Here is a 27,523-nt window from a genome sequence, read left to right as displayed (position 1 = left end):
TTGGCCCACCGTCTATTTTTATATGGTCTCCTGAGCTAAGAGTGAGTTTTCAATGGTTGAAAAAATCATGTAAAGAACATGTTATGATATAAGAAAATAATAGGAAATTCAAATATCAGTGTCCATAAATAAAGTTATATTGGAACATAACCATGCTAATTCATTTATATATTGTCTATGGCTGTTTTTTAAAAAAAATATTTATTTGTTTTTAGAGAAAGGGAGGGAAAAGGAGAGGGACAGAAACATCATTATGTGGTTGCCTCTTGTGCACCCCTAACTGGATACCTGATCTGCAGCCCAGGCATGTGTCTTGACTGGGGATTGAACTGGCAACCTTTTGGTTCACAGGCTGGTGTTCAATCCACTGAGCCACACCAGCCAGGACTCTATTGCTCCTTTTATTTAAGAACTGGCATAGCTGCAATTGAGACCAAATGGCCTTCTAAGCCTAAGATAATTACTATGGCCTTTTACCCCAAAATTCTGCCTACTCCTATCCTAAATAGATTTCAGGAATTAACATTTGCCTATAATGTCTTGATAGAAAATATTAGGCCACATTTTGCATTCAGTTTTTAATTTCCAATTTTTTCTTTGCAGTATAACAATTTCTATTCTTAAACATATTATGTATATAGCTATTAATGATTAATTCAGGGCTTTCTTGGGCACTCATGTCTTAATTATGAAGAACAACTTTGAGATATCCGAATACTTTAATCTGCAATTGTATCCTATACCATGTGTACTGTTACCGGGAGAGAATGATTTTCCTTTCATAGAATCTTAGAGTTGAAAGGGACTTTAAGGTCATTTAGTTGAGCTTACTGACATTATAGATGAAGAAATGGAAGTCCCAAAGAGTGACATAAATGACTCATGGTCACAGGGTCTGGTCAGCATAGAGTCAGAACTAGTGTATGTTTCTTGGTCTGATTCTCTCCGTGTCTGTCCTACCAGTTCTGTATTCCCCAAACCAACTGTGAAGGCCAAGTCGCAGACACAGGCCCACCCTAACAGGGTTGTGTCTGCACAATATTCATAACTAAGGTTTGCTTGTCCCTGCCTCTTCTCTGGAGAAGTCTTCAACAGGCTTTGGTAAAGAACTATAGAATAGAAGGATGAAAACATTGCTGTCATTGGACATATTTCATCATGTCTATGAACTCTGGCTAAATATTTTGTGGGGCACAGAGCATTCGCCATAGTCAAAAGGAATGGAGCTCATGGAACGGGCACAGCATGCCCAGAAAAGGAAATAATGAGATTTAGTTATTTATTAGTAATCTGCCCAAATGTTTTACTGTTTGGATTCTTCCATTCCTTGCCCCCTAGTGCTTCCAGGTGTCACGGATAATGAGGTCCCGCCTGAACTCCATGAGGAAAGACTGAACTTGAAAGACCTGGGCGGGTTATTTTCAAATGTTATAAAGGGAACATAATGTGAAGCAAGGTATTCACAATCTGAAAATCACCTCTATTAAACTTGAGATGAAATAAGACTTTCTTATTGTTTTTGCTTTCTAAAATACAATTTCCTACAATCATAATTTGAATCACTTAAGAAATACAAACATGCTGTTGCCCCTGGGAGATCAGTTAATATTTTGACTTAAAATGAAAACCTTCCAGTTTGACGTTACCCGTTTGATAAGCAAACATTGACCCTTCCTTCTGACCTCCTCCCATTCTTCTGTTTCTTGGTTTTAAGCCTGTGCCTTTTGCCTACTGTGGTTCTCTGGTTTCTTTTCATCACCTTCTTTTTGTTTCTCATCACCCTTCAAATTTTGAAGCTCTTTTTGGTTTTCCAAGTATATACATAAGTCCTGCTTTCCGTAATTTATTTCCCAACAACTATGAATCATTCTTTGTTAAAAAATGCTTTGTTCAAACTTGGGATTTTCAACTCATCCACTTCTTAACGTTTATTCTGCTTCTCCACTATGTAAAACAATGCAATGCTTATCCTCGCGACAGTCTTATAAAATCTCGGTTCACATGATGTAAACCCTTTGTATACAAATTCAGCTTCTTAGTTGCAAGTCACCAAGTATCATACCTGAGCTTTGAAGACAATCTTTAGCATATCAGACTTGTAGTTCACATTACCGCCCTTCATCTAGAAGTTTCGTGCTATTAGGTAAGAACCGTCAAAGGCCTTCTGTGAAGGAGAGGTGAGTGCTAGGCTAAGTCGCGTGAGACCTGGCTTTGAGACCTGGGTTCCTTACTCATCCTTACCAAACCTCTCCATCTCCTTCAGTTTATTCCCTCATGTGAGCAGAAAAGAGATTGAACTAGATAGTCTAAATTTCTAAATGTAGGAGTGGAACTGAGAAAAGAGAATTGAAAATCATGTAGCAAGGGTATTTGTGAAGGTGAAAAAGATACTAGATGAAAGGTCATAGCAGGAGAAGGCAAGCCTAAATGTGGAATACTTGGGATTTCATCACATCAGAGAGATGCTCTAATAGATTGGATAACGACGTTGGAGTTGAAGAACCTCTCAACAGGGATTGACTCCTGTCACAGTGAAGAGAATTGCCTGTTTGTGTCTTCCGTCCCCTGTTTCTTCTATTGTCACTATTTAGTTGCTCACCCTGTAGACAACAGGGTCTCCTCAAAAGAATTTCTTCTCAAGTTCAATGTTGATGATACATTTCCTTGGGAGTATTCTGGGAAAGAGCAAAATAGTCTTTATTTTGTGAAAATACAAGTGTTTTTCTTGACATTTCTGCATGTGGGTGAAACAGACCTTTGAGGAAGCTGATAAGAATGGAGACGGCTTATTGAATATTGAAGAGATACACCAATTGATGCATAAACTCAATGTCAACCTACCCCGAAGAAAAGTCAGACAAATGTTTCAGGTATGTTTTCACAATCCGGTTGGCCTTAGGTAAAATCCATGTTAATGGATTGTATTGGTGTACGTACTTAGAAATTTCAAAAGGCTATTTTGCTTTGTTGGAAGCTAACATTACCTTCCGTGTATTGCTTTATTTTTCTTTGATGAAGAGAGACATTCTGTTTCATCAAGGAAAAAAAAACCTTTCTAAACTTAACATGCATTCATAATTTCACTTCCGAAAATTTCTTTTTGTTTTGTTGCTGGTTTCGAGAATGATAATAAGCACTTTATCTGACAAATAATGGAGTAAACATGATCAAGTCTCTTCCAGAGGATGATAACATCTGCCTACCTCACAGGCTGTTGTGAGGATCAGAATGAAGACATGAAAGAAATTAGGACTTGTTGAAATCCTCAAGACCCCTCTATTTTGTTTCAGATGAGTTCAAGGTTCAGAATCCTTAGGGTTTAGAAGTGATGTATCACTCCTGCCATTTAGGGAGCTCTCTAGAAGTTCCCTCAACTGCTCGTTGGTATTAGATGAGATGCTCTTTCCCTGCTGGTAAGTTGTCGAAGAAAATGCTTGGGCCCAAACTTATTCTGTGGTACCCAGTTGGGACTTCATTTAGTCCTCTGCTTAGGTAGAGAAGACAATGTTAGATTATTAGTAATTATTACCAGTGTTTTTCTTGACATTTCTGTCAAGAAAATGACAGAATATGAATTTAGGAAAGGCTCGTATTTGGAGGCAAGTCATATGCAAATTTTTGTTTTGCAATGATTTCCTAAGTGACTAGGTAGGTGATCTTTTGGACCTGGATCTGAGACCTGGGTCCCAAATAAGTGTAGGGAGGATATTTTATGATGTTGAATGTTTTCTGCTTTCTTTGTTTTCTAACTGCTTGCACTTAGAGATGGTAAGAGCAGACAACATGAGGGGTGAGTTGTAACAGCGAGTGGAAGGTGCGGGCTGGCTTCCACCTGTGGCCTCTGACAGTGGTCCTGCCACTGGAAGCCCTTGGCTAGAGACAGTCTGCATTCTGGGGAACACTTGTCCTGTTGTGCCGGAGAACAACATGAGAGGAAGGAAAGAAAAGGGAGGCGTGATATATGTGAGGGGGGGCCCCAAAACCCGGAATTTTTCATATTTATAAAAAATGGTGTATTCTTACATGTTTAAACCTCAGTCACCTTCACAGCACTCTCTATTTGCTGGAATGCACCTATAGAGAAGTATTTTTCCACTGCTCAAAACAGTTTTTGAACCTCAGCTCATGTGGCTCAGTGGATTGAATGCTGACCTGTGTGAACTGAAGGGTCACTGGTTCGGGTGTAGGGGAGGCAACCAATCAAATCTTTCTCGTGTACATTGATGTTTCTTTGCCTCACCCTCTCCTCTCCCCATTTCTCTCTCTCTGAAAATAAGTAAATAATATCTTTAAAAGCCCAGTTTTTGAATGTCGATTTTAATGTGTTTCTACCATTTTTTGTTTCCCCTCTTCCACATCAGCACAGGGATGTTCTCCTTTTCATCCAAGGAGGCAGTCACATCAGGTGTATAGAAAGGGTGGGGCACAGGGGTCATGCAGTTTTTGGTCAAAAACTGCTGAACACTCAGTGCAGCATGGGCAGGTGCGTTCGTAAATCACCCATCATGAAATGGGCAAACACGCTGAAAGAGTCTTCAAAAAAATTCACTGAAGCCGAACGCAGCCTCTCACAACACCACCAGCTGGTGCACTGATACAGAAGGGTTCCTATAAAATACCTTTCTAAACTTCACATCAGGGAGACGCCTGTACTACAAGGGGCCTGCCCTCTGGAAGATAATTCTGGTTTTTGGGGGGGGTCTCCTCTCATTTGCTATAGAAGGAACTCCAGAGATGCAGTGAGGGACTTTGGAGGGGAGATAAACTGTCAAACGTAGAGTGAATTGTCTTTAAACTGTGTGAAAATATTTGCCACGTTCCTAGCTCTCTCTCTGACATCTCACTTTTGTCCTGTTGTGAGCCCCCCTCCCCATCTAATACTTTTCGCGGGAAGCATTCCTAGTACTGAAGAGATAGCTGCTGATTAAATCAGAGGGGCCAAGCTTCAAAAGGAGGGTGAAGTTTATACCCACAAAAATAATTATTTTCTGAGTATTTTTGGAAGATAAGGAAGAAACAGGAGATACTGAACTGTTTTTTACTTCTGTATTTTCCCCCCTCAGACACCTCTTGTCTCTAATGCACTAAGCATTTTAGAGGGTGAACAAGGAAATGTGTACGTCAAATGTCTATGGGTTTAAAGTAAATCCTTTAGGGAGGTTTTAAGAAAACATTAAGGGTCTCTTTTTATGACATTTGATTTAAAGACTTACCCAGCCAGAAGTGAGTGGAGAAACTGTTGGGCTTGTTGTATGCAGACCGTTGCTCCTATGCTCCTGCAAGCACTTGTGGTGGCAGTGATAGGACCAAGGATCTTAGTGTTATTTCAGGAACATTCTCTCTCTCTCTCTCTCTCTGTTTCTTTCTTAAAACTGAATTGCTGGTAGAAACAGAGTCTTTCTAGAATTTTCTTTGACTAGTTTTTGAAGGAAAGAAGAGGAAGAAATGATATATACTATAGAAGGAATCCCAGAGATAGAGTTGATTTAAAAAAAAAATCTTTTAATGCATGGACAGCTTCTTTGGAAGTCTTTGATACTCAGAGTTTTACTATTCTTAATTTTTTAGGCATTTACAAGGAAGTTTTGAAAAATGTTTCATCTCTGTATCCAGGCTTAGAGATTTTGAAATGAAGTTATAGAAGAAATAGGAACATTAGACCTAACTTAGGTAGGATGCCAAGACTCTAGAGCCAAGAGCTTTAAATACCCAATATGTTGATACTCTCTGGACCAATCGGTCCCTCCCTTTAAAATGACAGAAGGCAATAGCCATCAGCCTCACAAAGAGACTGATTAAATATTGGTCAAAGTTTTTGCTCATAATTGACCCAAAGTTGGTGAAGTTTAAAATGACATTTCTATATATTTTTGACTTTCAAATCTATGTTTAAAATAACATAACAGCTGACTATACTTCACAAAATCCACGTATTTCAAAATGTCATTGATTCCTGTCAGTTTTTGTTCAGTTAGAACTGTATAGAGATAGAATGAAGAAGATCATTATGAATGGATTGGTTGTACAGAATATATTCCCAATAGTTTTATGATGATCAAAAGGAAGATAAATGGTGAGAGATTCTTGTTCAATAATTGCTAGAAACAAATAATTTGAACTACAAATCGTGCAGATGGATTTTTCAGACTTTCGTGGAGGAAAGGCAGGGAGGTACCAATGATGCTGATGGCTGTAAGGGCACTAAGCTACCTGTGCAGAAAGAATTAACTGAGATTCTGTTATTGGTAAAACTGCATGAGATTGAAGTGCAGTTCAGGAGGTGGTGAGAGGCTGGTATTTTGGTCATGTGTTAAATATATCTTCTTTCTTTTTGTTTATGATTAGTCTTGTCCAAGAGTTTCTCTTTTTCATGAATTTCTTCAAAAGATCAGTTTTTGAATTAATTGTTCAACTTTGGTATGTTACATCCATTCTCTATCTCATTGCTTTCTGCTTTTCAAAATAGTTTTTTCCTTCTCTTTTCTTTAGCTTAATTTTTCCAGATTTTTAAGTTGAATTATTAACTTGTCTATTTTTAATCTACCTTGTTTTTGAATAAATTGAAAACTTCAAGTTTCCTCTAGTTACTGCTTTAAGTTCATCACACAGGTTTTAATACATAGTGAGTATGTTCACTTCTATATGTGTCATTTCCCATTTAGGAATGTATTATGTTTTTTCCAGTTTTTTTCCAGCTTTCTTTGTTAATTTATGAATTTACTGTGATGAGAGACTAGTTTTTATAAGCTTGATTCTTTGTTTGTGGCCTCATATATAGCTAATTTTAAAATTGATCCATGTGTGCATACCATTTGTGAAATGTATACTGTCCTCTTTATAGTAAATATAACTTACCAGTACCAAATTTCCTATTTCAAACTCTCATACTGCCTTGTTTTTAATGTGCATCTTTCAGGAAGCTGATACAGATGAAAATCAGGGAACTTTGACATTTGAAGAGTTCTGTGTTTTTTACAAAATGATGTCATTGAGACGAGACCTTTATTTGTTGCTCTTGAGCTACAGTGACAAGAAAGATCACCTAACTGTGGAAGAACTGGCTCAGTTTTTGAAGGTGGAACAAAAGGTATTATTAGACTATTAAGTTGAATGTTTACTTAAAAATATTTGTGAAAGATACATGGGTTTCTCCTTGGGATTGGATGTAGACATAGTTTAAATTTAGGGTAGAGGTGGAAACTACAATTTCCAAAAAAAAAAAAAATGTTATTTGTGTGTTATTTAAAACATGTTTATAGCAGCTTTTTAAAGAGGGAGTGATAGATAGCACACATGCAATTTTTTACCTTAAAGATGTTGAGTATGGATATGCATATTTTTCTACAAAGTAATGAATTGTAACTCATGTGTTTCATTTTAGATACAACGGTAATGTTTTCTTTATAATAACAATATAGACAGGTTTAGGAATTATATTGCAGTGTAGTAACTTACTGATATGTCTGATGGGAAAGAACATTTGGTCATATGAAAAGGCTAAGTAAATTAAGTCCTGATTAGCAGAGGAAATGCCTAAATATATTTAAAGTAAGACCTTTTAATTTTAATGCTGTGTAGGCTGAATTGTGGTCAATAAGTTAAGTCTTGTCCTATTGTTTTCTTAAATATTGCCTTAAACTCGGTTTCTCACTAAGGTAGAAAAATAAGTTTGTTTTTCTCAGCCTTTTTAAAAAAGGGTTTATTTATTTTTAGAGAGAAGAAGGGAGGGAGAAGAAAAGGGAGAGAAACATTGACATATGACAGAAACATCAATTGGTTGTCTTTCATATGCCGCCAAGTGAGGACCTGGCCTACAACCCAGGCATGTAGCCTGACCATTGATCAAACTGGCGACCTTTTGTTTCACATGCTGGCTGGAGCTCAATCCACTGAGCCACACCAACTAGGGCTGTTTTTCTAAGCTTTATTGAGGTTTACTTGATGAATAAAAACTGTACATATTTAGGGTATACAACATGAGGCTTTGATATATGTATACATTGTAAAATGATTAGCACAGTCAAGCTAATTAACATACTCATCACCTCATTTAGCTACAATTTTTTTTTGTGGCAAGAATACTTACGATCAGCTCTCAGCAGATTTTAACTATGTAATACAGTATTATTAACTATAGTCATCCTGTTGACATTAGGTCTCCACAACGTACTCATTCATTCTGAATAAGTGAACTTTTGTACCCTTCGACCAACATTGTCCTTCTTCTCTTCCAACCCCCCAGTTCCTGGCAACCAGCATTCTACTCTCGGCTTCTATGATTTTTACTTTTTTACATTTTACATGCAAATGAAATCAGATCATGCAGTGTTTATCTTTCTGTGTCTGACATTTCACTTAGCATCATTCCTCTAGGTTTTAAACCTGTTGTCACAAATGACAGGAATCCTGTAATCAATGGAGCGTCTATAAACAAAAAACCCCCTAAACCGTGGGTGGGCGTTGGGGGCGGGGGGGTTGGAGGGCAGTTGGAAAGCTTCCTGGCTGATGAACACATAGAAATGCAAGGGGTCTCCAGCGTGACCCCTCCTCCCCAACTTGTGTCCTATGCATCTCTTCCATTTGGCCACTCCTGAGTTATATACTTTATTATAAACCAGTAATAGTAATTAAAGCATTTTTCTGAATTCTGTGAGTCATTCCATCGAATTATAGAAACTAAGTCATGGAAAATAACAAAGACTCTCCATTTGATTAAACTCTAAGCAGTCTCTTTTGAGTGTTTTTTCAACCAGGCCCCATTTTTGGGCCTTGTCCCCAAGAGTCCAGTTGAAGCAAGAGTCCTGGTAAGTCAGTATAACCAGAACCCCCATCTGATCACCCCTGATATCTGATGAAATTACTCATCCTCTGCTATTCCCCAGGTGCTTTCTGATCACCCTGGTTTGCCTTCAGCAAGAATTATGTTAGATCAGTTCAGCCAGGATCTCTCTTATCCCTGATATTTCCTCTACTGAACATCACCCTGCTTCTTAACTATAAATCCCCACTGATCCACCCTGTATTTAGAATTAAACCACTTATATAGTTTTCTTTTCCCCTATTGCAGTGCATAGTTAATGACTAAACTCTGTTTTTACTGCTTTAACTACTGTCCAGTGTTGTTTTTTTGACAGAACCCCCAAACTTGTAGCAGGCGAGATAGAATTGGGGATAATCGGAATGCCTCATTTGTGGCTGGCATCTGACATGGGGCAGTCTGTGGGCTGCGCCTTCACCTGTGGGGTCTAACGTTCATTTACTGTAGTGGGTGCCCCCAGTTAATGTCAGGGAATCGGAGGTTTGGTTGTTGTAGAGAAAAGACACTAGACTTGGTGCCTTTTTACTCTATTCCATTGCCACAACCATGTACATATATTTTAGAAATAACAGATTCAGATTTTATAAATTTTGTTGTTGCTTTCTGAAGGATTAAACAGGATAATGTTAGCAAAACATTTTATCTAAATCTGTTATTTTAATTAGTTTGATAATTGTTCGAAGGCAGAGATTCTCTACTAACAAGGTTAGCTATAAGGCAGGTTGAAAATGTGAAAGAGGTAAAAGAATAAATATTTTGCCTGGAGAATATGCCCTTTCTACATTTCTATGTCTCTGTTTCCTGAAATTTTAACTACTTTTTCATTCTCACCTGAAGAACTTTTCATAGCACAGTGGAAAGAATATTAGACCAGGAGTCCACAAGGCTATTATTATACGTTCCACACCCTGTAAGCTTTACGGGTTGGAAAATCCTAGGCAGATCAATCAATATTGTTTCTGAGCCTTGGTTTCCTGACCTATACAAAGGGGAGCTGATATCTACCTTTACTATTTCACAATGTCAAATTGAAGATTGATTGTAATGATGGTTATGAATGCCTTTGGACAGATATTCAGAAGCACAGCAATGTGAGAAATTACAATTAAAATGCGTAAAGCTACTGATGTCCAGTTCATGTGGGCTAGTGGAAGTAACCCAATCCATTTGAACAGTGATAGTGGATGTCAGTTGCTAATGGACCTGCGTGTCTTCCCTTTGTTTGGTTATAGTGACATTCAACCAATAAGTTTTAGCTGGGGAAAATAGAAGGTGAAGTTCTGTGATCTCTGCCCCTGGCAAATGATTACCTGTATCCAGTTTAATTTTCTAAGTTAGCTTGAAGCTGCATATGGACATATCCTTAAAGATGAAGAGGCATAAACCATAAAGGAAAATATTAATGTCCTGAAACTTTAAGTTTGTATGTGGTCCAGCATATCAAATATCATAAAATAAATGTCAAGTACAAACTGGGAAAATATTTATAACATTCAAAAGAGAGAAATAGTGAATTTCCTATGTGGATAGGGTTATCATAAGTTATTGAGAGAAAAACAATGAATACCCAATAGACAAATTGGCAAAACATTTGAAACTTATAAATATTTCATAGAAAGTCAGTGAACCTATTAAAATGTTCATACTTCATCAGTATTTTAAAAAAATGTGAAATAACATCAAGAGACCAGTTTTTACTCATCTAATTAGTAAAGATGTAAAAGAATGCTACCAAACATGGCGTCCATTTCTTATATTTTTGGTAAAGCTGTAGAATGGTGTAATCTTTCTATAGGACAGTTTTATTCATCAAATTTTATATAATTTATTACACTTTAATCAATCCATTTTACATCTAGTAATTTATATCAAAGAAATTATTATATATAGAAAAGTTATATAGTTGTGCATTTCAGCATTCTTTAAAAGAAGAATTGAATATGATCTAAATCTTCTTTAATCAAGGATTTTGTAGGGTTTTGAGTTTTGAAACAGGATATTCAATGAAACAGTCCTGAGCCAATTTGACCATCCATATGGCAGTATGTAATTCATTCATTTTTGATGGCATAAGATTGGTCTAGACACCGGAGTATTCAACTTGTACAGATTCACTCAGTTGGAAATGAACTACCAGTGCTAGCCACATATGCTGTCAAGGATTATGTGAAATCAAACATTGTTTCATGAGTCAGATTTTTATTTCACTGAAGCTCTGTGAAAATTCAGTTTATGCCTTTGATAGGTCCAAGTGCTGTTTTAGTAGGACCTTCATCCTTAACATATGCATGTATTTAGGAAAATTATCACTCTTTTATGCCCTTGAAGAAGTGCCAGTTAAGCAAGAAGCTGTGTGGCTGAAGCTTGTCTTGCATTCACAGATAAAGATCATGGGCATTCACCAGTTTGTGGTTCCAAAGTACTAGGGCTGTTTGAGGGTTTTTTGTTTCAATATTTTTCCCCTTGTGTTTGCTAAAATATAACCTATCTCTCCTCTAGATCCCTATCCATTACTTGGCCCTGGGGCTGCATGTGTTTTGTGTTCAATCCTTTTGAGCTTTTTGGTTCAGGGGTGATCATTTGATTGAATTCCTCCATCCTTCTGGACAACTTTTCTCATTAAGCTGCAACTCTTCTTCTTTTTTTTTTTTTTAATCTTTTTTTCTTAAGGATTAAGGAGAAAGGAAGAGAAGATAGTTTTTTTTTTCTTTTTCAATCAGTATTTCTTAATTTTATTTCAAACAGTATTTTCTATGAACTATAGTTATCTACATCATTTCAAGCATTTCCATCCTCCCGCCTTTTCTTTTTGGTTTAATCTACTCAATTCCTTCAAAAGAAGAAATAAAACACATACTTTATTACTCACCTAACACTGTCGCAGCCTTTGTGAAATCAGAGAATAACTATTAGTAAGGCTGATAGGATTCAGTTCATGCTGGTAAGACAGACAACACCACATGAACTGGGTTGTCTGAAGTAGGTTTTTTGTCTATGGGGTTGCTTTAAAAAAGGTTCACAGTATTTCCTGGTTATATTTTGGAATGGAATTAGACAGAAATATTGAAGCACTCTTATAGTTTGAGAAATCTCCTAGCTACTAATTAAGAGCAAAGGCTTTCTCCACGGATAAGACAAAGCAGATTTCTATTCATGCAGTGCTTTCAGCTGAAATATGCATGGGGATGGTTAACTCCAGGGGAATTTCCGAGGTTTTCTGATCCCATGCTAAAGGATCCTCTTCTTACGTAACTTTGTATGACAAACCTATACGTTGTGCCTTTGTGGTGGTTCTACCAGTTGCCCCCTTTTCTGCTTTGTTTTGAGAGAGGATAAATTTCTGTTGTTTTAAGCCACCTAGTTAGTTCTAATTTGTTTTCTGCTTTGTTTTGAGAGAGGATAAGTTTCTGTTGTTTTAAGCCACCTAGTTAGTTCTAATTTGTTTTCTGCTTTGTTTTGAGAGAGGATAAGTTTCTGTTGTTTTAAGCCACCTAGTTAGTTCTAATTTGTTATAGTAGCTCTAGGAAACTAACACACCAATCCAAGGGAAAAAACCCTACAGATATTTACATCAAAAGTCACTAATAAAATAGTCTGGCCAGAGAATTCCACAGTGAAGCCCGCTAGTCAATAAGCTCTGTTTGTGAATAGAGAGCTTCCAACCAATATGTTATTGCCATGGTTTTAAATGTGTTTTTAATAGCCAATTAAATAAATAGCCATTTTAAAAAATGGGTTCTAAATATCCAAGGCTTATCACATGTTTAATGAAATTCTTTACTATAAAGTGCAGAGACCAAAGCAAGCAAATAGAATCATGAAACTTCGAGGAAATAGAGACAATGCAGGGGAAGGAAAAATTTTAAATAGACATTAATACATCAGAGTGATAAAATTGTAGCTACCAAGCAAGAGCAAGGTGTTATGAGAAAAGATTCAGAGGAAGAAAAGAGCAGAAAACAAAGTTTGATAATAGCTTAGAACATACAGTTAAAAAGTTGTCTAGAAATTAGAACAAAGAAATGGAAAATAGAAGAAATAAGGAAATTAGTAGATTAATCCAGAGGGTCTACTATCTCAATAATAAGAGCTACAGAAAAAGATAGAAAATAGAAGAGAGGTAATTATCAAATAAATAGTACCAGAAACTGATTAGCACCAAAAGATAGAAATCTCTGGGCAAGCAGGGCTCTCTGAGTGCCAAACACAGTGAATGTGAAAAGACCCACACAGAGACAGATCATAATGACATTTTGCAATGCCAAAGATAAAGTAAAACTTTATGAAAGGGTCATTAAAAATCAACCAAATGGTTAAATCAGAAAAAGGTATTCTATGAGAAAAGAAACAATCATATTATATAGCAGACTCAGTACTCAATGTTTGCATAGACAAAACAGTTTAAAACAGTGAATAAAAATTTAATAAAAATTAAGATATACTCTTAAGATATACTGGCAGGATGGCCCAAAAGAGCTAAGTCTTTATCTAACACATAAGAAGGTAATAGGTAATGTTTAAGGAATATAGAATAGAAAAGAACATCATTTACATAATTATTAAGAATATGTGAGGAATATAAAGACTCATCCCAGGAGAAATAGCTAGAGATTTTGGTATTTTTATCTTTGGAATGTGGTTCTGGGTATGGGAGGTATTTCTGTTCAGTCTAAGAATCTTAGTTTTGGCTTATTTAATTTATGGATATGTTAGTTTGATAAAAACATTGAAAAGAGCTTAACAATATTAAAATTTTTTGCAAATTACATTATGATTTTTGTGTTTGGTGTGTTTTGGAAACAGAGCTATAAGAAATATAATTATTTATTCCCTCTGACTTTGTTGTGAAATTTGCATTCACTGAAGCTTTGCTAGAAAACCTGCGAAGAGGTCTGGGGATAAAACGTTAGTGTCAGAATACAAGTATTTTCTAGATTCATGACTTTGGTTTCTACAACTAGTCCATCTCAAGTGGATTGACAGTAAGTATGTAGCATGAAGACTAGTTATTTTTTTCTCTTTAGATGAGATTATGGAACTATAATAAACAAGGAAAAGAGAATGGCATTCAATGTGGAATAATCAAAGAAGTAAAATTATAGTAACTGATTTGAAAGTTGTGACAATATTGCAGAAGAAATTAAGATTGAAGAATTTCAGCTATAATGGAAACACAATCAGTTTCAGAGCATTTCAATTTTTCAACAGAAATAAAAAAGATCCAGAGAATAGATATAAAAGAAAAAGCTTGAATTTGAAGTCAGGAGTTTGAAATTTGAGCCTTGGTTTTACCTCCTACTGGCTTTGTGACTGATTGAGGTAGCCTTTCTCAGCATGTTTTCCCATCTATACAATGGGGATAAAGACACTAACTTTACAAGACTGTTTTAAGAACTATTTAAGATTATGGCTGTAAAAGATCTTTGTAAACTGCACAGTATTGACTACATTATATAAGTGTAAATAATCATTATTAAAATAAGTGAAATTTTCCTTAAGTTCTTCTTTTAGAGACAGTTTTGCCTTGTATGGTAAGAACAGTCGTCAGTGTTGGAGACAGGGAGTGGCTCAGATTTGACAGCAAATGAAACTTTCAAATGAACTCCATGGGAAATTGGGAGGAAGTGTTTCTATTTCACCCTATCAGCTATTGCATATGGGAAGCAAACATGGGAAAAATGGACAAGAAAGAGCATTAATGTATATTGAACCTTCATTCATACAGTAAAACCCTAATATACCATGTATACTGCACATTCATGTTTTGTGTGCATTGTACATGGGATTATCATGCCCATGGTTTATAATCATCATACCCGTGTATAATGTGCATCCTTATTTTTCCCTCAAAAACCTGGGCAAAAAAGTGCACATTATACATAGCAAAATACAGTAACTTTTTAAGTGAGGTCTAAAAAATTTAATTGTGTAAAATGTAGAATTTTAGCATTGGGAAGTTAATTAAATGAGAACAGGGATGGGGGAAGGATAGTAGCTGGTTGACTCTTATATTTTAATTCTTATTACTATGAGGTTTTACTATATTTTCCTTAAAACCTGAATTTTGGGTAGAAAGTGGATTATATCCCATTAATTCTTTTATGGTACCCAGAAAATTGTGAGCTTCCTGCAATCCCTACTAATATTTTCACCAATTTTATCCTTTTCAAATATGATGCTTTTGATTAGCGCATTCTGTGCTGTGTTTTAAACTAGTAATGTGTTCTTGCTTTTCTGCAATGAGCTCCATCCCAGGATGACCGTTTCTTGTTATTTATTTATTTATTTATTTTATAGATCTCATGTGCTCCTGGTAGACTAATTACCTGATTCTAGTTCAAGTCCCCTAAATCTCTGAACAAACGGCCTCATAAACCACATCACTGCAATGTAAACTCAGTGTTTTAAGTTTGTGAGAGATTATTTATCTTTTGGACTGTGTGTGATAAATCTGTATAGCTTATAGTGAACAACTAATGAGCTGCTCAAAGCCTGACTGGGTCAGTAGAGTTCCTTGCAGATAACATGGTTTCATTTGTTTACAGTATTTCAGGCGGCATCCGGTAACGTAGGCCTGTGAATAAAGTAAGAATTTCAGATTTTACACAAGGGATGGATTAGCTATTATGCAACTAGTTGGGGTTGGGGTTAGGCAGGGGAGCATTCTGTGCTCCTTTAGGCAGGCAAAAAAAATCCTGCAAAAGCAAAAAACAAACAAAAAACCTGGCTGGCATGGCTCAGTGGATTGAGCACCAGCCTGCGAACCAAAAGGTTGCCAGTTTGATTCTCTGTCAGGGCACATGCCTGGGTTGCGGAACAGGTCCCAAATTAGGGGAGTGCAAGAGACAACCAATCAGTGTATCTCTCACACATTGATATTTCTCTCCCTTTCTTTCTCCCTCCTTTTCCCTCTCTCTAAAAATAAATAAATAAAATCTTTAAAAAGGAAAAAAAAAAAGCTGCATACCAGAGACTTCTTCCCCCTGAAATAAATTTAAATGTTATTAACTAGACTGTTTAGAAAAATTAGATTTTACTAAATCATAAGTATTGAATCTGAGATAATATAATTCTTGAGAAGTGCCACTGAAATATGAAATATTGGCTCACAGGATTAGCTTTCTCTGTCACTATTCATTAGTATTTTAAGTGTCACCGTTAAACTGTGGGGCTCAGTGGATTTTTGGTCCTTTATATTGATTTTTAATCAAAGAAATTATTCCTGAAGAGTTTACTTTTCCCAGTGACACTAGGTATGTAATGCTCATTCAACAATCTTGAGGCTGACTCCTGCCTTTTGGTGCGCCACATTGCTCTTACAAATACTAGTTCATTTAATCCTTGCAGCTACCTTAGAAGGCAGCCGCAGAGGAAGTAAGTGGCTCATTCAAGATCACACTGTCAATAGCAGGAGCTAGCTGATTTGAACACAAGCAGTCCCACTCCGGAGTTCTTCATTATGCTAGCTGTCTGAACTTGCTTTTTGTTTCCATTTTTTTTCTTGCTAACCTTTGTGTTCTTGAATTAGCATGACAGACTGCTCACAATTGCATAGGTAGATTAACCTATAACATCCTGTTTTGGTAAAGAATCATTTTTTTTCCAACATGTATTTATCACGAGCAAACTTCAGCCTTTGTGTAGAAAACACTTTTGTAGATAGCTACTAGCTTACAGTGAGTGGATTTTTGGCAGTGGATTTGCATTGATTATTGATTCTATTTAATTAATGTTATTGCTCCACAGAGAACATTTTTCTAGTAGTTGAAGGGCTGTTTTCACTGATTAAAATCTGAAGGATCTAAGAAAGATTGAGATCATGATCATTTTTCAAAGACATTAGTAACCTCAAACGCTGTTCATTTAACCACTTGGCACTGTATCAAGAATGCTTACAAAATCGGTAGGATTTTCTAGTGTAGAGAAACATATCTCATGAAATTTGAGGTACTCTACTAATGTTCTGTTTTGTTTAGATGAATAATGTGACAGCAGACTATTGTCTTGACATCATAAGGAAGTTTGAAGTTTCAGAAGAAAATAAGGCGAAAAATGTTCTTGGTATAGAAGGTAAAATAACCAATATTCTAATTTTCTCGTTCCTCAATTCAGTTCACTAAGTTAAATTCTATGAAAATTTTTGGGAAAAGAAATCAGAGATGTCTCTGCAGTTACTGATGATTCCAATACCAACTTTCCTTCAAAGCAGGTGCAGCGGTATTGCCTCTCTCGCTTCTGCAAGGATGGTACACATTTTTGACTCCTAGCAATTCAACTTGAAGCCACTATGTATGAGAAATCCTAAGAAATATTTGCACTTTTCTCAAATAGCTAATTTTTGGAAATAGCCTCAACCTGATAATTTTATGAAGGGAAATGGAGTCCTAAAATAAATAATCTATGAAACTAATGACTTGAAAGTAAATGTGCTTCTTAGAGAATGTTGTCAATGAACTAGTTTTACCTAGCTCGTAACAATGGAGAGGTTTGTTGGGAACACACGTTTCTTTAATACAACTATCCCATTTTACTTATTTATTTATTTATTTATTTATTTATTTATTTACTATCCCATTTTATAATTGAGGAAAGTGAGGCTCAAAGAAATTAATTTGCCCACAGATATATACTCAGAATCTAGATCCTAGACTCTTATATAAAATAATGATATGAATATAGCCACAGACATATCTAAACTATATGCATTTTAAATATGTAGGGAAATAAATTTCAGGCTTCTACTTAAGAGGAGATATTCTTAGTGAAGGCCCACTGCCTCCGGGCTACAGCGCCGCAGTTTATCTCACTGTTTTTCATTGCTGATCTTTGTCCCCACTCCCAGGCTCCGTGTGGACGTGGGAAAGGGAGAGTTGATACTGTGTGTTTAATTCCTGGGGTAGAGGGTAATTAAAATGAAAAGGAAAAATTTAGAATTTATATTATCCAAAGCCACTTTAAAAGCAGCCAGAAAAAAATAAACAAATGTGGACCATACTAAGAAATGAGTCTTTTCCTTGGTGCGGCCCTCAAAGTTGGAATTTGACATTATTTCTAAGTTTTGGCTCCAGTGACTCAGAGGATGTTTTTAGATAAGCTTTACCACTTGATTCTTGGAGGCTTGAAGCAATTTACCCTAAAAGCCATTCCACTTAGGTACTTGTGAGTCATTCATGTATTTATTCATATATTAATGAATGCCTCTTCTACCTAGGCTTTATGTTTTGAAAAACTATAGAAAAACGGGGAGATTTTACTACATAATCGTTAAGCACTACTTCCTAGTTATTAAATGTGCTGGCAAGTAGCAGCATCTTTCCAAAGCCAACTTCATAGTCAAACAATCACACCCTGAATTTTGACCATGCCTAACTTTTGGTCTGCTACCTCAAGTATGGCACTAACAATACTGTTTTTCAAATCAACTCAATAACCTGTCAAATCATTGATAGATCCTTGTACCACTTAGTATAAATGATGCTTTAATGTTACACCAGTTACCTATTAGGTCGCACTGCATAATCCTAGCTTACACTCAGTAGTTACTGAATGGCTTTGCAGGAAACCTTCCACCACTCAATGAAAATTATTAAAAAGTCTGGTTGTCTGTGGTTATGTTTAAACTTCTACTCCCCAAAGTCACATTTAAGCTCTTGACTCAGTCTGCTTGACCTGACCCAAATCCTCTCATTGTCCCCGTGTTCCCTGCCAAGGTGATCCTGAGGGTAACTAAGATAATCACTGTCAACATACTTTGATCTCTGCTGTCCCTGTTGCAATCAATTAAGTACATAGGCTTTAAATCTATGGAACTTCCCTCTTTCTTTCAAAGGCTTCACGAACTTCATGCGAAGTCCTGCTTGTGACATCTTTAACCCATTGCACAATGAAGTGTACCAGGACATGGATCAGCCCCTGTGCAACTACTACATCGCTTCCTCTCACAACACGTACCTGACTGGGGACCAGCTCCTTTCTCAGTCCAAGGTGGACATGTATGCTCGGGTGCTGCAAGAGGGCTGTCGCTGCGTGGAAGGTATGCCCTTTGTCGGAGCTCCAGTTTGTATTGGTGAACATGTCCTATAGTTGGTCAGTCAAGTGTAGTTTAAATAATGGTGACCTCAAAAGTGCACTCTCATGAATGAGAATCATTTTCTTCCTCACTATAAAGTGATTCTTCACTCATAATCCTCTCTGGTTTTTCCCGACTGTCAATCAGTTGGTTGCTGAGAAACTGTACTAACAAGGAAAATCATTCTAGAGAGATATTTTTGATGAAGTAGTGGAAAAAATAATTCGGGATAACTGTTTGTTTTCATGGTACTCCGTGGTCTATCAATCAGTCAATATTTATTCAATTTCTAGTGGGTTCCTGGGGGCGAGGACATAAATTTAAGACAAGGCTTCTGTCTCCAAGGAGTTTAGTCTAGTAAAAGGCTGGAAGTTAAAAGCAATAGTATGGTGTGAGAATTCCACCAGTTCAATCATATATGTGGTAGAGAAGTGGTGTGGAGAATAGGGTGTAAGGTCAAGTGCGATGACAAGCCAGGTGGGCTGGGAAGGTAGACTTGGGTCAGTCATAAAGGGTTTTGAGTGCTGCAGTGAGGAATTTCAACCTCAGCTTTTGGTATCTAAGGTCCAATAAAGGGTCTTAATACCTATCGTGATGTGATTAGACTTGAAGTTTAGAAAAATTGCTTGGGAAACAGTGTAGGAGGATTTTTTAGGATATGTATTTGTGGAAGGGGAGGGGAGGTGAAGTTTGAGCAAGGAGAATGCTGGGGAGGCTATTGCAAAGATTCAAAGGAAGGATTATAGATGCTTGGACTAGGCGAGATATAGATATTAAAAAAGTAAACAGGACCTGGTGAGAGAAGTAAAGGATATAAGGAATTAAGGGGAGAACTGGAATGAGTGAATGGCACCCCCACATCCTATGGGGAATCTAATGGGAAGAGCATTAATCAATTCAGTTTTCCATTTGTTGAGTTTACAGTAACTTGGAATGTTTATGTGGACATTTTTATCAGTTAGATAACAATACCTGAACTTAATGGGAGGATCCAGGCAAGAGCTTTGTATGTGGCAGTGAAAATCACTAAAGTGTACAGGATCTCTTACAGAGAAGAATGGACAAGAGAACGAGGCCTGAGAACTTAAACGATCCAGCATTTAGAAGGTAGAAATAGCAAGGGGACATAGCAAGTTGTTCCCAGTGGGGACAACTCACACAAAGTGGTGACTTGTGCCTAAGATATAAAAGTATCAGAAGAGAATGAGAAAAAGTGTCCCATTGCAACAGAGAAGTAAAATAAAGACTAAGTGGACAATCTTGTTTTTGACAGCTGGGACGTTATAGTTTCGGTGGCGTGTTAGTTGGAAGTAGGGAGTAGCTAATCTGTGGGTTAGTGCCTCAGCATTTTTCTATGTTAGAGGAGGACTTGATGATACAGGGTTGGGAAGATTTTAAAATTTGGAAGAAGGTAAAATGGGGATACAGGTTTGTTTTTAGATGGGATAATGGGACACGTGATTTTAAAAGGGTTCATGTCTGATAACCTCCCTTTTCTCAAGAAGATAAGAGAGAGCATCATCTACTAAGTGTAAAGTGGTTGGAGGGTGACTTAGGGTCTTAAGAAGACCAGCAAACATGAAAGAGTCATCAGGTAATGGGCAAGGTGTTGACAAGGTAAGTTGGAGAAACCCCAGTTCTCTGTGGATACAGAGAACACCTACAGACAATAGGGACTGACAGTTGAGTAGCTTAAGCAACTAAATAACGAAGTTGCTTATGAAATATTAACATGAAAAGTCTTTTGAGCCACAAAAGGTCTTGAGGTGGCACTCAATTCTTAGCCGTTATTCAACTCTTTGTTCACTCTGCGCTCACAAGTTTTACATGTCTGACACGCGTAGAGATACGGGGGCCTGCACCATCATTGGATTCATAGAGATAGCTGCCTATGATTTTAGATGGTGACATTTCTTGGAGACCAAGTAAGGAAAATGACTTTTATGACTCCATGAAATGAAGTCAATTCTAGGCATTTTAGCAATTTTGTTATTTCTGTGTGGTGTATTCTATTTCTTTTGCTTTTCAGGTCCTTCGGGTACCAGTTTCTTCTCTTTTTGGTTTCTTTGTCTGAAATCAGTGTCCCAACCAAGCTGAACCCTGTTCCCCATGATCAATTTTTTTCCTAAAATTTGCATTTATTGATTTTAGAGAAAGGAAGGGGTGGAAGGGAAGAACAGAGAGAGGGGAGTGGGAGAGAGAAACACCAATTTGTTTTTACACTTAACTATGCATTTATTGGTTGATTCTTGTATGTGCCCTGACCGGGGACTGAACCCGCCAACCTTGGCATATCAGAATGACATTCTAACCAACTGAGCTAACTGGCCAGTAAACTTTTTATACTGAATCAAAACATCTAATCCTCCATCTGTGTTTGGGATATTAGGAAGGGGAGTTATCTGATTAAGACAATTTGTAGTAAGGCACAGATGATTTTTAGTCTTAGCTTTTTCAGGGGTCTTTTAATTTTAAAATGAGAGCTTTTAGAAATTGTGTGCAGTAGATGACATTGAAATAAGCCTTCTCTTACACATTTTTCCTTCCTGGCTGCCAGTCACCAAAGTACTATATTAGAAAGAAGCTAGTTTGCCTTGCTAAAAGGTTACCTGCTTCAGGTATTCACACAAACTGAGAATATTCACAGCTGTGGTATCATTTTAAAAGACATCTAGTCTCTCAAATGTCTCCCTCATCAGCTTGTACCATCAAATTCCTCCTTTATTATTTGGCTTGAAGTCTTTACTATTGGAATAATCTATGCCTGGACAGTGAAAGTCAAGCTACTATTTTTTAGAAGGTTTTCGTTGAGAAGAATTATGTTTACCTGGGAGACTTGGTCCGCTTTGTATTTAATACTTGATCTATCTACTGTTCAAAAATGTGGTTGTCACCTTGGCTTTAAGTGTACTGTGGACTACCATGATTTCAGTCCCTTTGTGGGCTAGTTTCTGATGAAGTGGCTCCATACAGTTACCATACATGTAATTCTTTACATCATTAAGGGAGAGGGCGTCATCTCCCTATGAAGACACCCCAACTTGGGGTGCAGTATGTGGCTCAGGGCCCCATTGCTAGGAAGCACGGAAGCTGGGATTTGGACCCAAGTTCAAATCTGACCCCCACACTTCACTGTTTTCTAGGAAGTCTGTGTTGTTTTATTTTATTTTTTTATTTTTTATTTTTTTGTAAGGAACAAGCATTGAAAGACATGACCAGCTCTAGAAGGGCTAGAAAAATTGAAGTGTTTGGCACAGTGGGCAGGCTGGCTTTAAAATGAGAAATTTGCTTGTCTCATGATTAGGCCTGGCATCTAGATATTTTGATATTTCTGAAGACTTAAGATTTGATGGTATTATTTTTTGTGATCTCCTGACAATTTCTATCAGTCCTGTGATTGAAGATCTTAGCTCACATTTGAAACTTGGGCCTGGAGACACCAATGTATGTATGTTCTTGGGTCCAGATGAAGTTGTTATTATTCTCAAACAGTTGTAGCTAGGATTTAAAGAACCTGATTTATAGAATGTAGCAAGGTCATGAACTGATAATTGCATGTCCCCTCGATATTTTTCTGCAGGATTTTTTGTCAAATATACCACTTGGAGATAGAGAATAATAATTCTAGACAGTTTTTTCAAGGAATTGTGACCCAAAGAATCTCTTCACTTTCAAGCTTCTATTTTGATAACATTGTATTTTCCATCTCCATTAATTCAGCTGTAGTAATGTCCTTGGTCAAGATATATATGGTGTCTTGCGGAAGAATAATAAATCTTTTTTGGTAAAGTGGACTTGTCAGAAAATCAAATTGATAGCATTTTTTACATGGCCTTTTATTCCCCTGATTTTCAGCCTGAGTTGCTTATAAAGATGGATGTTCTGTCCAAGGCATTTCCACTCTCATTATGGAAGTGATGTAGTGTTGCTGGTATAATCAGTTTACAGCCTTTCCTATTATCACTGGGAGCTCTGTCAGGGTGGGACGTTTTTAAGTGACATTAGGAAGAGCTGTCATGTTGGCTGCTCGGCCTTTAGAGCTGACCAGCTCCGTCAGAGAGCTTTCAGGAGCCTCTCCGGTGTGACCGGATTGACAAATGGGCCCTGGCTGTTTTGTGGCTAGGGGGATTTCGACCTTGCCAACAATCTCATGACAGCATGGGCTTTTATAGGAAATGTCACTGCCATTTGAACATGGCTACCAATGCCCCATGTTAGCATATCAGCATCGGTCAAGAGTGTTGATATCTCCACTTAACAGACAAGTCATGAAATCCAATCTAAAAACTGAACGTTAGGAGACCGATCGTCGGCTATGGATGTTAGCAAAAGAGCACCTTCTTTTATGATCAATGCAGTTTTAGGAGCTATTTTTAGGTTTTCATGATAATCAGATCAGGTATGATGTTGATTTGTCTACATTGTTTGTTTGCTTTTTTTTATTTTGAAAAGATTAGTTGATTTATGAGGAACGCTGTTATGTGCTTTCTCATCCAAGATGGAGCTATAAATCAAGGTGTAAATTGTTGAAATTCTGTATTTTTGAAACACCTGTTTATTCTTTCAACACCTATATCCAAAGGCAAATTGAAGAATGTCAAGTATCCCTGGTTGGTGTGGTTCAGTGGATTGAGTGCTGGCGTGCGGACTGAAAGGTCACTGGTTCAATTCCCAGTCAGGGTACATGCCTGGATTGTGGGCCAGGTCCCTGGTTGGGAACATGCAAGAGGCAACCGATCAATGTGTCTCTTGCACATTGGTGTTTCTCTCCATCTCTTTCTCCCTCCTTTTCCCTCTTCCTAAAAATAAATAAATAACATTTTTAAAAAGAAAACAAAATATCTAAAAAAAAATAACATCAAATATATGTCAAAGGATGGATATAGTATCTCTTCTGGAAGTTTACTTTGATACAGTTGACCTCATTTGCAAGCCCAAAGGAACAATATGAAACTGTGTAATAGTGTCCCAAAACTTTTGGTCTTCTCAACAACATCTTTATTATTAAACTTTGTTTTTAGTATTCCTATGGTATTAACCTTTAAAGCTTTTTCTCCTTTTACCTTCTCTAATTATTTTCCCTAAGAATATTTTAACAACTAATGATTAATTGATTATATAGGATACTGTATTAGGTAACATTAGTCTTTGCTTATAAGGCCTTTAACTGATTTGACAAAGCCCACCTCTCACATTAAGGAGAATAATTTGCTTTACCCAACGCTTACTGATGGAAATTTTAATTTTAATTTTATTTTATTGATTATGCTATTACAGTTGTCCTGATTTTCCCCCTTTTGCCCACCTCCACCCAGCACCCTGCCCCCGCCACTCCCTCAGGCAATCCCTCCACCATTGTTCATGCCCATGGGTCATGTGTATAATTTCTTTGGCTGCTCCATTTCCTACACTGTACTTTATATCCCCATGGCTATTCTGTGACTACTTATTTGTAATTTTTAATCCCCTCACCTTTTCACCCATTTCCCCACACCCCCTCTCCCATCTGGCAACCATCAAAATGACCTCCATATCCATGATTCTGTCTCTGTTCTTCTTGTTTGCATAGTTTGTTTTTTAGATTCAATTGTTGATAGATAAGTATTTATTGCCATTTTATTGTTCATAGTTTTGATCTTCTTTTTCTTAAGTCTCTTTACCATTTCATGTAATGGTTTGGTGATGATAAACTCCTTTAAGGTTTTGTTTGTTTGTTTGTCTGGGAAGCTCTTTATCTGCACTTTGATTCTAAATGATAGCTTTGCTAGGTAGAGCAATCTTGGCTGTAGGTCGCTGCTTTTCATGACTTTGAATATTTCTTGCTAATCCCTTCTAGCCTGCAAAGTTTCTTTTGAGAAATCAGCTGTCAATCTTATGGGAACTCCCCTGTAGGTAACTAACTGCTTTTCTCTTGCTGTTTCTAAGATTCTCTCTTTATCTTCAAACTTTGGCTTTTAATTATTATGTGTCTTGGGGTGGGCCTCTTTGTATCTCTCTTGTTTGGGACTCTATGCTTCCTGGGCTTACATGTCTATTTCCTTCACCAAATTAGGAAGGTTTTCTTTCATTATTTTTTCAAATAGATTTTCAATTTCTTACTCTTTCTCTTTTCCCTCTGGCACCCCTATGATGTGAATGTTGGACCTCTTGAAATTGTCCCAAAGGCTGCTTATAGTATCCTCATTTTGTTGGATTCTTTTTTCTTGTTGTTCTGATTGGTTGCATTTTGCCTCCTTATGTTCCAAGTCATTGTTTTGAGTATTGGCTTCTTCCACTCAACTGTTGTTTCCCTGTAAATTGTTCTTTATTTCAATTAGTGTATCCTTTGTTTCTGACTGGATCTTTTTTCTGATGTTGAGATCCTTACTAAGTTTCTTGAGTATCCTTGAACTCAACAGTGTTTTGAACTCTCTCTCTGATAGATTGCTTATCTCCATTTTGTTTAGCTTTTTTTTTTCTGGAGTTTTGATCTGTTTTTTCATTTGGGTCATGTTTCTTTGTCTCTTTGTTTTGGCAGCCTCCCTGTGTTTGTTTCTATGCATTAGGTAGAGCTGCTTTGACCCCGTGTCTTGGCAGTGTGATCTAATGTAATAGGTGTCCTGTAGGGTCTAGTGACACAGCCTTCCCTATCACCCAAGCTGGATAGTCAAGATGTGCCCTTCATGTGGGCTGAGTACATCCTTCTCTTATAGTTGAGCCTTGGTTTCTGTTAGCAGATCAATGGGAGGGATTTACCAAGACCAGTCAGCTGCAAGGATTGGCTGTGACCACTTACCACGAATCTCTGCCACTCATGGAATCAGCTGTGCAGGAGTAGGGTGGTGGTGATGCTCTGATGTGGTCTATACCTGTCCACCGGGTGAGTATGCTCTGGGATTTCCTGGGTGGTGCAGGCCAAGCTCAGCCCCTACCTGTGTTTTGCCCTGGACACCCTGTGTGAGCTGTAAAGCAGTATGGTATGGCTTTTACTTAGGCTGCGCTTGGAGATTTCCAGGCAAAGCCAAGCTGTAAATCTAGGCTGGTGGTTTCTAGTGCTGGGCCTGGGGCTTACCGAGGCCAGCTCTTGCTTGTTTGAAAGGATTTAGGAAATTGTGCAGTATGAGCTAAGACCAGCCATTCATATGGAAAAGCAGCTTGGGTGGGCCTGAAGTCAGGTGGGATGGAGTTTCAGGTGATCTCCAGGGCAGGGCAAACAGTGTTAGCCAGGTTGATGGAGTCTCAGATATCACACCAGCTTGCCAGCTCTGTTGGGCGAGGGTTCAGTAAAGGGACAGTGGCCTCTGCTTGCCTTGATGCCATCCACTTCAGTTCCTCCCTGTGTGCCACTGGTGCCTTTCAAGCTGCTACCCCAGTGCTGGAGCTCAGAGGGAGTGAGTCTGAGTAGGTGAGTCCATGTGTGGGCTCTTTAAGAGGAACTGCCTGAGGCTCCAGCAGTTTCTTCTACCCACTCAATCCCTGCTGGTTTTTGCAGCTATAAGTTGTGGGGACTTATCTTCCTGGCACTAGAAACCTGGGTTGGGGGTCTGGTGTGGGACTGGGACTCCTCATTCCCGAGATATCCCTCCCAAATTTTTATCTGCCACATATGGGTGTGGGAACAGCCTGTTCTGCGTCTTCATTCCTCCTACCAGTCTGGATGGATGTGGTTGCTTTAATTCTGTAGTGATCGGACTTCCATTCCACTCGATTTCTGAGAGTTCTGAGGGATGGTATCTCTATAGATTAGTTGTAATTTTGATGTGGTTGTGGGAGGAGGCAAACCACATCTGCCTGTACTGCCATCGTGACCAGCAGTCTGAAGTGTTAATCACATCTAAAACATATCTTTGCAGCAATATTTACACTGGTGTTAGACCAAAAAGTGGCATCATAGTCCAGACTCATTGACACATAATAACTTTAAAATCACATTATGGTTATGGTGAACATATTTTCAATGAAATGGAGATATTATTTCAAGATAATATACAAAACACACGTATAGAGAAGGTGCACATAAGATAGAGAATAGGGGTCATCCTGAACTGTGTGGCCCTATTTAAAAGATAGTTTTAATTGGCATTCCATCCATCAAATCCAGCTTGCAGAATAGTTTGTTTGGTCCATATTGTAATTTTAAAAATAGATTAATTGCCAATGGCGAAAACCTGGGGATTTTCACAGCAATGAGATCTAGATTTTGGATTTTTCTGAGCTCTGGTAACCAGAGTGAGAAGGAGTTATCTCATTTAGACACACATTTGCTGTTGGCCTACTGTCCTTATTATCTTACTTGCTAGGTTCTTGTCGGTATTTGAGCTTGTGACGCCCTACCATAAGGAAGGGCAATGTCCTGAGAGCTGGCAAGGTTCCAGGGGGTGGTCCTTGCTTAGCGTGGATTGGGATTTAGGTAACAAAGTGAAAGCAGAAGGAGGCATGTCCGTTGACCTTAAATGAAAGAAGCAAAGGCATGAGTTAGGATTGTAGGTGAGGACACTTGCCTGGCTGAAAAGAACAAGTCTGTGACTTTTGCTGTAGGAAAAAATAAAGTTGACTTGTCAGACAGGAGCTAGGATATTAATTGAGATGATACTAGTTCCTTTAACTGTCAAACCTAACATCTCGTTCCTTAAAGCAACTGAAGTTGATTTTTTATT

The 27,523-nt window shown here is 37.6% G+C and overlaps 1 protein-coding gene across 1 annotated transcript in view; it reads left to right on the top strand.

The window, feature by feature from the left end:
- PLCH1 (phospholipase C eta 1) overlaps positions 1-27,523 on the top strand; it is a 163,275-nt gene that overhangs the window by 91,544 nt on the left and 44,208 nt on the right. The window contains exons 4-7 of the mRNA XM_054579866.1: positions 2,741-2,870; positions 6,917-7,087; positions 16,795-16,888; positions 18,648-18,851. Of these exons, the coding sequence (XP_054435841.1) occupies positions 2,741-2,870; positions 6,917-7,087; positions 16,795-16,888; positions 18,648-18,851 (599 nt within the window). The remainder of the gene's footprint in view (positions 1-2,740; positions 2,871-6,916; positions 7,088-16,794; positions 16,889-18,647; positions 18,852-27,523) is intronic.

The sequence above is a fragment of the Pteronotus mesoamericanus genome, unplaced genomic scaffold (genome assembly GCF_021234165.1).
Source record: "Pteronotus mesoamericanus isolate MK-2021 breed Mesoamerican mustached bat unplaced genomic scaffold, CSHL_Meso_final contig_116, whole genome shotgun sequence".
Lineage (NCBI taxonomy): Eukaryota > Metazoa > Chordata > Mammalia > Chiroptera > Mormoopidae > Pteronotus > Pteronotus mesoamericanus.
Note: the sequence above shows the minus strand (reverse complement) of the source record. Positions and strands in the feature narration are given on the sequence as shown.